General features: G+C 36.2%; 1 protein-coding gene across 1 annotated transcript in view; it reads left to right on the top strand.

The window, feature by feature from the left end:
* The first annotated feature begins 4,065 nt into the window (after positions 1–4,065).
* The window catches only part of LOC136176627 (disintegrin and metalloproteinase domain-containing protein 2), a 112,728-nt gene continuing 100,402 nt past the window's right edge, over positions 4,066–16,391 (top strand). The window contains exons 1-4 of the mRNA XM_065947068.1: positions 4,066–4,120; positions 4,699–4,775; positions 7,098–7,153; positions 14,703–14,781. Coding sequence (XP_065803140.1) covers positions 4,066–4,120; positions 4,699–4,775; positions 7,098–7,153; positions 14,703–14,781 — 267 coding nt within the window. The remainder of the gene's footprint in view (positions 4,121–4,698; positions 4,776–7,097; positions 7,154–14,702; positions 14,782–16,391) is intronic.

Here is a 16,391-nt window from a genome sequence, read left to right as displayed (position 1 = left end):
CTTCTGTGATATACTATTGTTTTCCAGTTTATGGGTCACCCACCTAACTGGTATAGGATTTAATTTTATCATGATTGTGCCACTCCAACCATGTTGTTGTGGTTTCTTTTTTTCTTAGGATGTAGGGGATCTTTTTTTGGTAGGTTTCAGAGTTTTGGGAGGAGTTTCCAGGTGGCTCATTCTGCCTGCCAATGGAGGAGCTACAGGAGATAGGGATTTGATCCCCAGGTGGGGAAGATCTCCTAGGGGAGGAAATGTCAACTCACTGCAATGTTCTTGCTGGGAAAATCCCATGGATAGAGGAGCCTGCCAGGCTACATTCCATAAAGTCACAAAGAGTCTGACATGACTGAGTGACCGAGCACACACAGAATTTTTTGACTGATTGCTCAATAGTTTGTTGTGATATGGGTGTTTTTTTAAGAAGAGACTGAGATCACATTTTCCTATTCTACCATCTTGAGCTGATTATCCAGATCACTCCACTTCTAAGTTTAAAGAAATATTAAAAGAAAAAAATCATAACATTACACTGACTCAAAGAATAAAGGGATAATATAGCCTGTTGGGAGCCGCCGGGGTGCGCCCAGTCCGTGACAAGGTCATGGGATGAGAGAGGAACCTGCAAGGCAGCTCTTCCCCTCGAGGTTGTACCGGGGGCCCGGTATGTCCCTTTCTTCCTTCTGTCTTGCTGTTGTTGGGCTTTCTATTAATTTTTGGAAATATAATATATAGTAATAAGGCCTCCCTGGAAAAGTCCAAGCCTTTTTGGAAATTCTCATGATTGTTCTGGCTCAGGACATGGCCATAAACATCAAGTCAAAAAAAAGAAGGAAAAGGCCACAGGTATAGTTTGGCTGCTTGCTTAAACGATTATAATGTTCTAGAATAGAAAAGAGTAGAGGCATTTAGATTTAGAAGTAGATATACTGCTTCAGTTTACTTGCTCCTTAGTTGAGAAGGTTTTCATTATTTCTATTTCTTTGCTGCTATTTGTTCATTGTTTCCCTTTCTTTAAATAACATGGGGTATTATGGGTATTTTTGTAGAGTTAGGAAATGGGGTACATAGGATTTCAATAGAAGATTTATACTAACCAGCTTCACTGCCATTATCTCACTATTAATAGACGTGTTTTGCTGCTTTAGAAATGTTTTTGCTATTTATTTTTTTTTTTTATTTTATTAGTTGGAGGCCAATTACTTCACAACATTTCAGTGGGTTTTGTCATACATTGACACGAATCAGCCATAGAGTTACACGTATTCCCCATTTCTGAGAATAGTACCATGTGAAAACCCTGATATTTTTCTTTACCTGAAACCACAAAATCTCAAGTTACAATGATTAACTATTTAGTTAATTCAGCAAGCAATCATTGTAACTTGAGATTTTGTGGTTTCAGGTAAAGAAAAATATCAGAGTTTTCACATGGTACTATTCTCAGAAATGTCAAACATATTACTGTGACCCTTCCCATGTGTTGTTTTATTGTCCAAAGAATTTACACTGTACCTGAGATTTGTAGAACTTTGTTTTGTTAGAATGAAAATGTTAGGCCATTGAGGCAAGAAGACTATGTACAGGACATTTAAGAAAAAACCCTGTAATTGAAAATGTTCTAGATGAATGCATAGGGGAAAAACATGGGGAAAAAAAATGTTGACAGGAGCACGAAACCAATATCTGATGTAATATGTGGTGACTTAAGGGGGAGGTAACGTTCATTCTATAAAAACTGAGCTATCCTAAAACAAACAAACAAACAAACAAACAAAACCTACCTCTTCTACGCAACCTTCTGCGTGTGTCTGTCTTCTTCCTCGCCGACACCACTCATCCCTTGGGTGTTCCTGGACCTGCCAGGGCTGGACCTCGGCAATAGTCCAATTTATTTTACAGCTCCAGCACATCTCTGATACCAAAAACAGTAGCTTCATTAAGGTGAAAATAACAGGCAAATATTTATGAATTTTAATGCAAAAATTCTAAACGAAATGATGGCAGATCATCATTGCATCAGATCATAATGCATCATGACAATATAGTATGTATTCCAGGAATACAAATATGTTCAACACTGGAAAATCAGTAAGTTTAATTCACAACATCAATAGAAAATGGAAAAAACTATATGATCAATTTATACAAAATAAAGGTTTAGATAAAATCCAACCTCCCTGATAAGATATTTATTATGAAAATCCCAGCAAATTGGAAAAAAATAAATTTCTGATCTCGAATGGGTATCTACAAAAGTCCAATGATACAAACTCCAGTGAAGAAGATATTTGTGACTATTATATCCAGTGAAGGCATCATATCCAGAACCTATTAATAAGATCAACTATAATAAAAGAGACACATGGCCACTTAATTCGAAAATGGACCAAGTTTTCAAACAGGTATTTACCAAATCTATATAAATAGCAAATAAACATATAAACATGTGCTAAAACTCACCATGAAAATAAAAATTAAAACAAAAATGTACAACATCTACAGGTCCACCAAAATGACTAAAATGAAATAAGCATTAAAACAAAAACAAATGTAAGTAAGTATTGCTATGAAATGTAATTCTTGTACATTTCTGGCGGAAGTACAAATTAGTACAGTAACCTTAGAAAACTTTTTGAATGTACCTACTAACATACACACTGTGATCCAGCAACTTTACTCTAGAAATACACCCAGTGTAAATCACTAAGCGGCATATACCTAAGTAAAAAGTGGTATTTATAATGATAAAGATCAATTATTCAAGAAGACAAAATATCCCTAACTGGGCATATTAAAAAATGATACATCTTCAAAATACAAGAATCAAAAATTGACAGACCTTAAGGAAATAGAAGGGCCAAACATAGTTGTTTTTCTTTTTGGTTTTTTTTTTGGTTTTTGGTTATTTTCACTGATCCAAAATATTTTTTTAAGTTGAAGTGTAGTTGGTTTACAATATTATATTAGTTTGAGGTGTACAACATAGTGATTCAAGAATTTTTATAGGTTATACTCAATTTAAAGTTATTATAAAATATTGGCTATATTCTCTGTGCTGTGCATTATATCCTTGTAGCTCATTTATTTTATACTAAGGAGTTTGTACCTCTTAATCCCGTACCCCTTTCACTCTCTTCCCCACTTTCTCCTCCCCACTTTATAGTTTGCTTGCTATATCTGTGAGTTTGTTTCTTTATACTCATTTGTTTGTTTGATTTTTAAGACTCCAAATATAAGTGATAACATACAGTATTTGTCTTTTTCTGTCTGACTTATTTCAGCAAGCATAATATCATTTGCAAAAACAGATATGGACCTGGAAGGTATTATGCCAAATATGTTTTTTAATAGCTGCAACTTTAGTGAATAAAATTATGATCAATAGTAAAATAGAAAAAGCAGACATATTCATTCAATGCATGCTATACAGCAACAAGAGAAAAAAATAGCTGTTACTATTCACAATATGTATGGATCTCCTAATACTGTTAAAAGAACTTAAACGTAAAAAGAATACATGATGATTAGCTCCATTTATATAAGTTGAAAAACAGACAAAACTATAGTCTTAGAAGTAGTGATTATCAGGGGCTGCTGACAGTTGTCACAGTCTGGCAGCTTTGGTATTTCTATATGTTATTTTTAAATCTGGATCTAGGTATTAATTACACTGGTCTGTTCACTTGAATATTGAGATGTACATAAATATTTATTATGTATCTAATATGTTTATTGATAAATATATAAATATATATATTTGTACACAATATATTATATGCAAAAGTTCAGGTAAGGTAGAGATGAACCTTCCTGTTCATTAGCTGCTGCTTCAACCTTCTGTTTCGAAAGTGATTCTGCACTTTCTTAGCCAGAAGGCAGAGTCGCACTGGGTTGCAGCCTCCTCCTGCGTAGGCTCAGGGGCCCAGGTCGCCCATGTTGAGCAACACACAGCATCCGGAGTCTGGACCCGCGGCTCCCCCAGCCTCCGCCGCCTCGCGCGCGCCAACCGCCCTGCCGTCCAGCCAACGGCCGTCAGTCAGCCGGCGCCCAGGACATCAAGCCATGCTGTGCCTTCTGTCTCTGCTCCTGGGGCTCGCCGGGCTTCAGACAGAGGACAGTAAGTGCAAATTCCCTCTTCTGACCTGTTGGGGATGTCAGGGCTCATTTCCGTTTCCCTCTGAGAGGCCGGCTGTCTCTGTGACAATGCGCTCTTGACGGAGCTCCAACTATCAGCTCCGAAAACACTCCCGCATTGCCTCCTTCCCCAGGCAAAACCCACTTTGGTCGCGAGGGTCTTGACCACTCTTCTTGAGACCGTAGTAAACACGTGCGATGCCGATGCGGGGCTGGAGTACACACCTTAAGATGATTGTTTCACAGACTGCCCTGAGTTTTTGATCTCTGGGTTCTGTATTTGGAAAGTCCAAAGGATCTGACTTTCTTTGTTCTAATAATACTTGGACCTCTTGCCTCAGGGTTACTGGAACCTGCCCACAGAGCAATATTCCTAAAGAAGCATGCTTATTTCTCTTGAAAAGAGTTGTAATTCTAGGAAGAAGTGGATATTGAGGGTCTTTGGAAAGAGAGCAGAAATGAGGGGCAGCATGTAGAATATTATGGGTTTAGATGAGGAAATAATGAAGGAAGCTGTGAGGTGATGGATGTTGCCCCAGTAAAACATTTTGCACCTTGCAGATTCTGAAAGACTACGTGTGCAGTTTACAGTTCCGGAGAAAATACGGTCAACATCAAGTGGAGGAGTAGAAACACATGTAATTAAAGCACTAACATTTTCCATGAACTAAAAAAGCATGTGAATATTTTGTTCCTAATAAGTAAACCTAGGGCTTTTCATCTTTGCACACTTTCTGAATTTTATATTTATCCCTAATTTTTCTTAAGTGAAAAAGCCCTTTTGAAAATGAACCAAGATTAACAGTGTTTCATAGAAATGTGGTGAAGTGATGCTCATGTTAAAGTCCCAAGGCCCATCTTCTAAATGTTTCCCTCTTGAGTGTCTGAATAATCTTTGACTTGATCCATTTGGAGCCTCTCAACCCTCACTCACCATGCAAGATTTGGAGGATTTTTAGTTGTTGTTTAGTAAACCTATGGCCTCCTTATATGAAATGATAAGCATTTGATTTAATGAAATGTTACATGAATAATTTTTATATCTTAATTGCAAACATGTTAATCATTAAGAATTTTTTTCATGCCATCTTAGTTTGTCTTGGTTCAGGTATTAGTTTTCTCTTTTTTATTCTTTGACTCAATTAGAAAGATTCTTATCTTTCTTTAATTAATTTCCAGAATAATTTCTAAAGAAGTGAAGTATGGTTTTTGAAACACTACACCTGAATTTTCTTTTTGATTGAGTAGTAAATGTTTAGATAATTTGAATGCAAATACTTACTAAGCAACTACTTACTGCTCACCCTAACACAGATATGACAAGCTTAAAATTGTCAATATATAATTTATAAGGGAATATGTATTTAATGAAAACTTTTAACTACTTAAATAGAAAACAAGAAGTGAGACATTTAACAGCATTTTAAGAGTGTTTTATGTTTTATGGAAAAAATCTATGGAATTATTTGGTCATATTAGAAAATATACACGGAACCTACTTAAGAGGGAAATGTCTTCAGCCAGGTTTCACCAGATTCAATGACAGTAATTCCCATAAGAGAAGTAGAAGAAAACTCTTTCCTCAACTGTCAAATTCATGAGGGAAAATTTTTGACTATTTTGTTAATATCTCTAATTCCAATGCCTATAATGGTAATGGATACATAATAAGGGATTAATAGTATTTTTTGAACTGACAAAGTTATCATACCTACCGATTTCACAAATGCTGCAAACACAATATGCAATGTGTTATATTTATAATTATTATTATCAAGAAATTATCATAAGAGAATATTCAACTTAAAAAGACTAGAATATTTTAAAAATAACTGAGTGGAATTTCTATACTGAAAGATATGCATGTAAAATCAAGAATTAACAGTAGACCAGAGACAGCTGAAGAAATAAACAGATACAACATGTAAATGGCTAAACAAATATGGGAGAATTAGAGGCTTATAGGTACAGAATAGTTAGAATTCCTGGAAAACAGAGAGAGAAAGTCTGGAGAAGAGGTTACATTAAACACAGATGAACTGAGATCAAGTATCACAACACAGAATAAATGCAGCTTATTAGAAATTAGAGTACATTAACACTTTCAGATTACAAGAGAAGAAAATATTTTAAATAATGTACTTCAACAGATAGAAATTGAAACTGAGACAAAGAACAACATAAAAGCAGGAACTGGTGAAAAGTATGAATATGTATAACTCAAAATAAATTGAATATGCAATTGTAATTGTAACAAATAAAAGGATACAAAGCACACATATGTCTTGATACAATGGAGAATTAAATTTTAAATAAAACTTTGTACTTTGATTAAGTTTATCAGAAATCACATACCTTTCAAATTGGATTTTAAAATATATACCTTCAAGAGAAACACCTAAATCACAAGGGAATGGAAAGGTCTAACACAAAAATAAGAAAAATTGTACAAAGCAAAGAGTAAAGTTAGCATTTACTATACAACCATTATTTATCAGGCAAAATTTATCTTAATATTAGCAAAATCTATGAATATTGCTTCCAAACTTGGAACAAATTTTATAAAATCTATAAATATCAAACGTGCAGTTAATTCTTTGCTATACTACATAAACGTTCTTTTGAGTAATTATATTCTTTTAAGTGTAAATTTTTCAATGAGTTCATTATTAAACAAACACACTTATGGATTAAAATAATCAGTGTTTTAGGTTCTGTCTTATTGGCTAAACATTAAAATTAAAAAAACTGCACAAATTGTATTCTTACATCTCTTTAAAATGAAGCAAATATTTTAATATTTGATTCCGTTGGAATAAGTCAATATTAAATTATAAATTTTCCTCTTTTTATTGTATTAGTGTGCTATAGGATGTGATTATTGGTAGCATAAAAGATAGCTTTCCTTTATAACATTTTTCTCACTTTTCTTTTGCCTTTTTAATCCACTCTCCTGCCAGGTATCCTACAACATTTTAATTGAAGGGAAAATATACACTGTGAACCTAATGCAAAAGTAGGTGACCTACATTATTTTATCACCTTCTCTTTGTTCTATTTACAATTACTGTTTATATTTATTCATAAAGTAATTATTTTGCATTCTTTAATATTTTCAGTTGCTGGCTACTTGTCTCTTATTTATGCTTCAGAAAAATCTTTTAAGCACATATATTATCTTGAAATTTTCATTAATACATAAATATGACTTGTTTTCAAGTTCTCATATTCAACTATGTTTGAAAGAACATAGTGGATTTTTGAGTGGAAAGAACAGTGAGTTTTAAATTAGTTTATACATCAGAATGTATTAAGGATGTGGAATATAACTGTAATTACCCAAACTCAATCCCATACAAGCTGAGGAAATTAGTTAAAAAAAAAAAAAGCACACCATATTCAGGAATAAAGAAAAATCAAAACTCTAGTGGTCTTTTTTTCTATGGGTCCTTTATTAAAAGTTTTAGTCAGTCTGTCTCTTTATATTATCTTCATCAAGAATATTCTGGCTTTTCTTACCACTTTCATTTTCATATATTTTACAAAAAACTCTTCCACAAAGAAATGTCCATAGATATTGATTGTGACTTCATTGAATCTACATAGTACTTTTGGAGGAATTTTTCCTGTCATTCTCTTTCAATTTTTTATTCAGTTAGGAATTTCTTTAATTGAGTCTGAAATTCTTTTAATGCAATCCAAATTATTATCTTCTTTGTAGGTATTATTTTCATATATTAAAAGAAATCTTTGTCTCCATACAGTCATGAATTCAAGCTGCCACTTTTGTTTAATAGTTTTTATTGTTTTCACTTTCATACTCAACTCTAGGATTCATCCAGAATTCATGTTTGTGTGTTTTATGAGCATAGGTGTCCAGATTTGAATATTTTTTTGTATTACCCTCCAATGAATCCAGCACATGCTACTGAAAACATAATTTTCCCATTTGACTGTAATGAAATGTTTGTCGTAATTCAAAAGAGTGTTTATGACAGGGATCTCTTTCTGAACTATTTTCTCTAATTTTAGGTTTACTCCCAAGCCCTATTTATCTGTACAGATATCACACAGTATTAAGTACTGTACTAAGTCTGGCTGTGTTCAACAATTTGAAGATGCTCTTGTTTTTCTTGATCCTTTGATTTTCTATATTATGTCTGAAGTCATTTTTGTCTTTTGTACATTTTATTTTGTATTCCTTTTTCCTTCATAATCTCCATTTTAATGAATCTATTTTATATTATACCATTTTCTTTCAATTAAATTCTTTGTTATATATCTTTTACTATTCTTTAGTAGTTTCTCTAGACTATCATGTTAATTCCTGAGTTATTGAATCTAATGTAAATTATTACTTGTACAAGTTACTCTACATTGTTGGGGGCTTCTTTGGTGGCTCAGATGGTAAAGAATCCGCCTGCCATGCAGGAGACCCTGGTTCAATACCTGGGTTGGAAAGACCCCCTGGGAAAAAAATGGCTACCCGCTCCAGTGTTCTTGCCTGGAGAATTCCATGGGCAGAGGAGCCTAAGTGGTCTGCAGTCCATGGGGTCAAAGAGTCAGACACAACTGAGGAACTAACACACACACACACACGTACGGTGTTAGATCATTAAGCCTTTTTCACTTCACTTGTCTTCTACTTTTTCATTATTTTTCTTGTATGCTTTTTAGCCCCAATGTAACAATTACCTTTGTACAGTCAATGTCCCTTTATAATTAAGCATGAATTTACCTATTGTGGCGCTCTTCATTTTCCCTACATTTGTTTCTATCTGCGGTTAGTTTCTTTATGTCTCAGGAATTCTCCTCACTTCTATTGTAGGTCTGCTTGTTTTTGATTAGCTTGCATTCAGTGTTAAATATTAGCCTGATTCTTTTTCTTACTTTAAATATTTCAATTTATTGTATATCAAATTTACTTAGGTTGAAAATATACAAAAACGATTATATATATACATATATATATACACACACACACATATATAATTATGTTTTAAAAGTAAGGATTTAGAAAGAAGTTCACCAAAAACGTTCACAGTAAAATTCCTGAACAGTGGGATTGCAAGTGATTTTTTTTCCATGTACATTTTTCTAAGTTTTCTAGAAGATACACATACAGTTTCCTGTGTCAATTGTAACAAATCACCACAAACAGAGTGGATTACAACAACAGAAATGTATTGCCTCACATTTTTAGAGGTCAACTTTCTGAAATTAGCATCCCTGAGACAAAATTAAGATGTCAGCAGGACTAGGCTCCCTGGGGAGGCATAGTGTGTCTTCCACACCTCCCTGCTTCTGGTGGTTGCCAGCTTTCCTTGGCCTGTGACCTTATCATTTGAATCTTCAGGGCCAGCATCTTTCAAATCTCTCTCTGTTCCATATTCACCTCACTTTCCCCTTTGTGGGCAGTTAAATCTCTTTAAAAAAAAAATAGATGAATTGAGAGAGTAGCAGTGAAACATACGCACTGCCATGTATAGAACAGATAGCTAGTGGGCAGCTGCTGTACGGCACAGGGAACTCAGCCTGGTGCTCTGTGATGACCTAGATGATGGGGTGGAAGGGGCCGAAGGGGGGCTTTCAGGAGGGAGAGGGATATATGTGTACCTATGGCTGATTCACATTGCACATCAGAAGCCAACACAACATTGTAAAGCAATTATCCTCTAATTAAAAATAAATCTTAAAAAAGTCAAGAAAAGAAAGAAGATAATTTTTACAGTCCATGGGGTTGAAAAGAGTCAGACATGACTGAGCGACTTCACTCACTTTATAGTTGGTTTACAATATTGTGTTAGTTTCTACTGCACAGCAAAGTGAATCAGCCATACATATACATATATCCCCTCTTTTTCAGATTTCCTTCCCATTTAGGTCACCACAGACCACTGAGTAGTTAGTTCCCTGTGCTATACTACCGTAGGTTCTCATTACTTATCTATTTTATACATAGTGTCTTTTTTTTTTTTTTTTTAATTTTTCAGTGGGTTTTGTCATACATTGATATGAATCAGCCATAGAGTTACACGTATTCCCCATCCCGGTCCCCCATCCCACCTCCCTCTCCACCCGATTCCTCTGGATCTTCCCAGCCCAACAGGCCCGAGCACTTGACTCATGCATCCCACCTGGGCTGGTGGTCTGTTTCAGTATAGATAATATACATGCTGTTCTTTCGAAACATCCCACCCTCACCTTCTCCCACGGAGTTCAAAAAAGTCTGTTCTGCACATCTGTGTCTCTTTTTCTGTTTTGCATATAGGGTTATCGTTACCATCTTTCTAAATTCCATATATATGTGTTAGTATACTGTAATATTCTTTATCTCTCTGGCTTACTTAACTCTGTATAATGGGCTCCAGTTTCATCCATCTCATTAGAACTGATTCAAATGAATTCTTTTTAATGGCTGAGTAACATTCCATGGTGTATATGTACCACAGCTTCCTTATCCATTCGTCTGCTGATGGGCATCTAGGTTGCTTCCATGTCCTGGCTATTATAAACAGTGCTGCAACAAACATTGGGGTACATGTGTCTCTTTCAGATCTAGTTTCCTCGGTGTGTATGCCCAGAAGTCGGATTGCTGGGTCATATGGCAGTTCTATTTCCAGTTTTTTAAGAAATCTCCACACTGTTCTCAATAGCGGCTGTACTAGTTTGCATTCCCAACAACACTGTAAAATTGTTCCCTTTTCTCCACACCCTCTCCAGCATTTATTGTTTGTAGACTTTTGGATAGCAACCATCCTGACTGCCGTGTAATGGTACCTCATTGTGGTTTTAATTTGCATTTCTCCGATAATGAGTGATGTTGAGCATCTTTTCATATGTTTGTTAGCCATCTGTATGTCTTCTTTGGAGAAATGTCTGTTTAGTTCTTTGGCCCATTTTTTGATTGGGTCATTTATTATTCTGGAATTGAGCTGCAGGAGTTGCTTATCTATTTTTGAGATGAATCCTTTGTCTGTTGCTTCGTTTGTTATTATTTTCTCCCAATCTGAGGTCTGTCTTTTCACCTTGCTTATAGTTTCCTTTGTTGTGCAAAAGCTTTTAAGTTTCATTAGGTCCCATTTGTTTATTTTTGCTTTTATTTCCAATATTCTGGGAGGTGGGTCATAGAGGATCTTGCTGTGATTTATGTCAGAGAGTGTTTTGCCTATGTTCTCCTCTAGGAGTTTTATAGTTTCTGGTCTCACATTTAGATCTTTAATCCATTTTGAGTTTATTTTTGTGTATGGTGTTAGAAAGTGTTCTAGTTTCATTCTTTTACAAGTGGTTGACCAGTTTTCCCAGCACCACTTGTTAAAGAGATTGTCTTTTCTCCATTGTATATCCTTGCCTCCTTTGTCAAAGATAAGGTGTCCATAGGTTCGTGGATTTATCTCTGGGCTTTCTATTCTGTTCCATTGATCTATATTTCTGTCTTTGTGCCAGTACCATACTGTCTTGATGACTGTGGCTTTGTAGTAGAGTCTGAAGTCAGGCAGGTTGATTCCTCCAGTTCCATTCTTCTTTCTCAAGATTACTTTGGCTATTCGAGGTTTTTTGTATTTCCATACAAATTGTGAAATTGTTTGTTCTAGTTCTGTGAAAAATATCGTTGGTAGCTTGATAGGGATTGCATTGAATCTATAGATTGCTTTGGGTAGTATAGTCGTTTTGACAATATTGATTCTTCCAATCCATGAACACGGTATGTTTCTCCATCTGTTTGTGTCCTCTTTGATTTCTTTCATCAATGTTTTATAGTTTTCTGTGTATAGGTCTTTTGTTTCTTTAGGTAGATATACTCCTAAGTATTTTATTATTTTTGTTGCAATGGTGAATGGTATTGTTTCCTTAATTTCTCTTTCTGTTTTTTCATTTTTAGTATATAGGAATGCAAGGGATTTCTGTGTGCTAATTTTATATCCTGTAACTTTACTATATTCATTGATTAGCTCTAGTAATTTTCTGGAAGAGTCTTTAGGGTTTTCTATGTAGAGGATCATGTCATCTGTAAACAGCGAGAGTTTCACTTCTTCTTTTCCTATCTGGATTCCTTTTATGTCTTTTTCTGCTCTGATTGCTGTGGCCAAAACTTCCAACACTATGTTGAATAGTAGTGGTGAGAGTGGGCATCATTGTCTTGTTCCTGATTTCAGAGGAAATGCTTTCAGTTTGTCACCATTGAGGGTGATGCTTGCTGTGGGTTTGTCATATATAGCTTTTATTATGTTGATGTATGTTCCTTCTATTCCTGCTTTCTGGAGAGTTTTAATCATAAATAAGTGTTGAATTTTGTCAAAGGCTTTCTCTGCATCTATTGAGATAATCATATGGTTTTTATCTTCCAATTTGTTAGTGTATATACATCAATCCCAGTCTCCTAATTCATTCCACCCCTCTCTTTTCCCTCTTGGTGTTCATATGTACATTTTTTTTTTACAAGTGTGTCTAACCTTATTCTTAAAAACTTTTTTGCTGGAATAACTTCTAGGATGACCTTTTTAAAATGACTTTTGTCCTTTAAAAATATTTATTTCATTGTCTTCTGGCTTTCTTTCCTCTTTTGTATTGACAACTTAAGCTCTCAGTCTTAGTTTAGTGTTTTTCTTTAAAGAGAACATCTTTTTCTTCTTGATACTTAGAAGGTTTTTTTTTTGGTTTTCATCAGCCTTTAAAACTAGTAATGTAGGTGTAATTTTTCTTTGCTTTTATCATGCTTGAATAAAATAGGATTTATTGAGTCTATATCATCAATTTTGAAAAAAATATTTGGTCTTATTTTCAGAGATTTAGCCCCTTGGCTACTCTGTGCAAATTCAAAATGTGGCAAATGATTTTACAGGGAAAGAAGCTATGTATTTGATACAACTTAAATATTCATATGTTTAATCCAGAACTGCACAGCCACCAAAAGTTCTGCTGGTTCCTAGACCTCTCAGTAATAGCTTCCTCCCTCAGTCAAGCATAGGTATATGACTTCTTTCTTTGCCAAAAAACAGTACCTGCAAATCACTAGCTAAGCCTCTTCATAGGGCTTTCAACCCAGGATCTGTGCATTCCCTAGAACTCCACTTCATTGTGTGTTATTTTCTTTTTTGCTACCAAAATGAGGAAAATTTTGGTCTGCTTGTCAGTGGTTTGGCTCTTTGATCTTTTGCTGTAACAAATTCAGACTGCCATGACAGTCACCAATTTTTATACTATACATGTTAGGAAAATGAAAAGGAAATACCTACACCTACCTTTTCTTTTTATAGAGACTTTTAAATATCCTCTTCCCATGTTTACAAATAATGTATTTAAAGTGAGATCCCCACCTTGTCTGTTGACTTCATGTCATGTTAGTTCAATATTTGTTGACTATTATTTTCCAGATATTTTTAAAGAGCTTGAATTACATGAGTAAACAAAATGCATATGAATTTTATATTATCAAATGAGACTAATAATAATGTGATTTTAAAAAGGGGATTATAAAGAATATTAGAAAGCGACACATGCTTAAGCAAAATTACAGAGCAAAGTAAGAAGGGTCATTTGAAAATCATATGCTTCAATAATTGGGAAAGTTACCAAGTTTTATAAACTTGTCGAGAGAAGCCTCAGGGACATGCAAGTATATAAGCAAAGACTTGAAGTAGGTCAGACAACCAGCTATGTTGAAAAACATCCTAGGAACAGGCAACAGCTAGTGCAAATACCTTGAGAAGAAAGTCTGCCCACTTTGGTTTTTTTGTTTTTTTTGTTTTTTTTTCATTTATTTTTATTAGTTGGAGGCTAATTACTTTACAATATTGTAGTGGTTTTTTGTCATACATTGACATGAATCAGTCATGGATTTACATGTGTTCCCCATCCTGAACCCCCCTCCCACCTCCCTCCCCATCCCATCCCTCTGGGTCTTCCCAGTGCACCAGCCCTGAGCACTTGTCTCATGCATCCACCCTGGGCTGGTGACCTCTTTCACCCTTGATAGTATACTTGTTTCAATGCTATTCTCTCAGAACATCCCACCCTCACCTTCTCCCAGAGTCCCAAAGTCTGTTCTGTACATCTGTGTCTCTTTTTCTGTTTTGCATATAGGGTTGTCGTTACCCATTCACCTCACTGTCACACAATGGGTAATGTGTTTAAACACAATGGGTAATGCCCATTGTGTTTAAAAAACAGCATGGAGGACAGTGACAGTGAGGTGAATGAGGAGAAGTCTGAAGACAAGAAATTTTGAGCCAAATTAGAACTGTGTGTGTGTGTGTGTGTGTGTGTGTTAGTCACTCAGTCGTGTCTGATTCTCTGCGACCCCGTGGACCGCAGCCCACCAGACTCCTCTGTCCATGGAATTCTCCAGGCAAGAATACTGAAGTGAGTTGCCATTTCCTTCTCCAAAATTAGAACTAAATTTTTGTATTCAGAGAATCTCTCTGTCCCCTTTCTCTCCCTTTCTTTCTGTCTCTCTTCCTATCTATAATAAATATAATGAAAGAAATATCTTTTCAAAATAAAATCTAGGAACACATTTTCCCTTAGATACTTACTTAATTTTCCATGAAAATCTTATTTTACAGAGCTTTCTTACCTCATAATTTTAGAGTTTATGGTTACACTGGCACAGGAAGTATGAAACCTCTTGAACAACAGTTCCAGGTATGTTTTATTGTCTGTTTTGCCTTTATTATATGAGATTCTGTGATCCTCTTACTTAGGGTCCACATAGTGCTAGAGTATAAAGGGCTGGAGTTGTGTTTTGGCACAAATATGACAGCATTTTGATGATGTGTTTTCAGTTAGCTTTGTGACACAGATGGTTAAAGAAACCACATATGACCACGATGCATTTAAGCTACTGTTTCATGATGGTGCACATGAATGTGGTAAAAGGGTTGGATATGGAGTGAGATACTTACAATGAGAGAACCTGACTTGAGTCAGGAAAGCTAAAACTGGAAGAAAAGGAGAATCCAAAGATTTGTCTGAAGTATGTTCAGGGACCAAAGAAGTACACACATTACATTTCATGCACATTAAGGTTCATTTATTTGGAATATTCAGAGCTTCATTTAATAAAGCTTGTGATTTGTTGGAAAAATAATATAGAAGGATGCATAGAATTTCAGGGATCACCCATGCCTGAAATGCTGTTTTTGCTTTTTGCATTTACCCTGCCTCACCAATACGTGCGGAGAAGGCAATGGCGCCCCACTCCAGTCCTCTTGCCTGAAAAATCCCATGGACGGAGAAACCTGGTAGGCTGCAGTCCATGGGGTCGCAAAGAGTCGGATATGACTGAACGACTTCACTTTCATTTTTCATTTTCATGCATTGGAGAAGGAAATGGCAACCCATTCCAGTGTTCTTGCCTGGAGAATCCCAGGGACGGCGGAGCCTGGTGGGCTGCCGTCTATGGGGTCGCACAGAGTCGGACACGACTGAAGCGACTTGGCAGCAGCAGCAGCAGCAGCACCAATACGTGAAACATGGTGATAACTAGTCTCGGAGAAATTCACACAGAAATGGTTTTGAGCCAAGCCTTCAATGAAGAAGGTGGCCAAGGAAATGGGTTTTAAGATGGTGGGAGGCATATCTCTAGACCCATGGGGAATGGGTCTAGAACCAGTGACTCTGAGTAAGCTAAGTCCCTCCATAGCATGAAATGTCTGGGCAGGCACACAGCAAGCAGGAGAAGGATATAAGTGGGCCAGGCCATGAAAGATACGCTGTGCCATGGAATTCCATTGGACTTCATCCCTACTGACACAAGGAACCGCTGGGGAAATTCCAGCCAGAACTAGCCTAGCCATGTTCACACTCACCAGTGGCTGTTCTGTTAGCAGTATAGAGGGTGAACCAGGGAAAGAGGTGGAAGGCCTTGCTAGCCTGGGAGAGCAGAAAAGAAATGACCACAAGTGCTGTGCACGTGTGGCAACTGGGGAATGAAGAGGCTCGTCCAGTGCAGCCTCTGAGAATACCCGCACCAGAAGGTCTGTTTGCCTAAGGTGGTGACTGGTAGAACTGGGTGAGCACCATCATCCTTTTATCACTGCTTTCTCTTTCTCTGGTTTCAGTTACCTGCTGTCAACCAGATGTATCAATGTAGGAGATGCTGAAGGTGTGGGTTCGATCCCTTGGTCTGGAAGACCCCCTGGAGGAGGTCATGGCAACCCACCCCAGTATTCTTGCCTAAGAACCCCATGGACAGAGGAACCTGGCAGGCTACATAGACCATGGGGTCACAAAGAGTCAGACACGACTGAACG

Source organism: Muntiacus reevesi, chromosome 10, assembly GCF_963930625.1.
Source record: "Muntiacus reevesi chromosome 10, mMunRee1.1, whole genome shotgun sequence".
In the NCBI taxonomy this organism is placed as follows: domain Eukaryota; kingdom Metazoa; phylum Chordata; class Mammalia; order Artiodactyla; family Cervidae; genus Muntiacus; species Muntiacus reevesi.
Note: the sequence above shows the minus strand (reverse complement) of the source record. Positions and strands in the feature narration are given on the sequence as shown.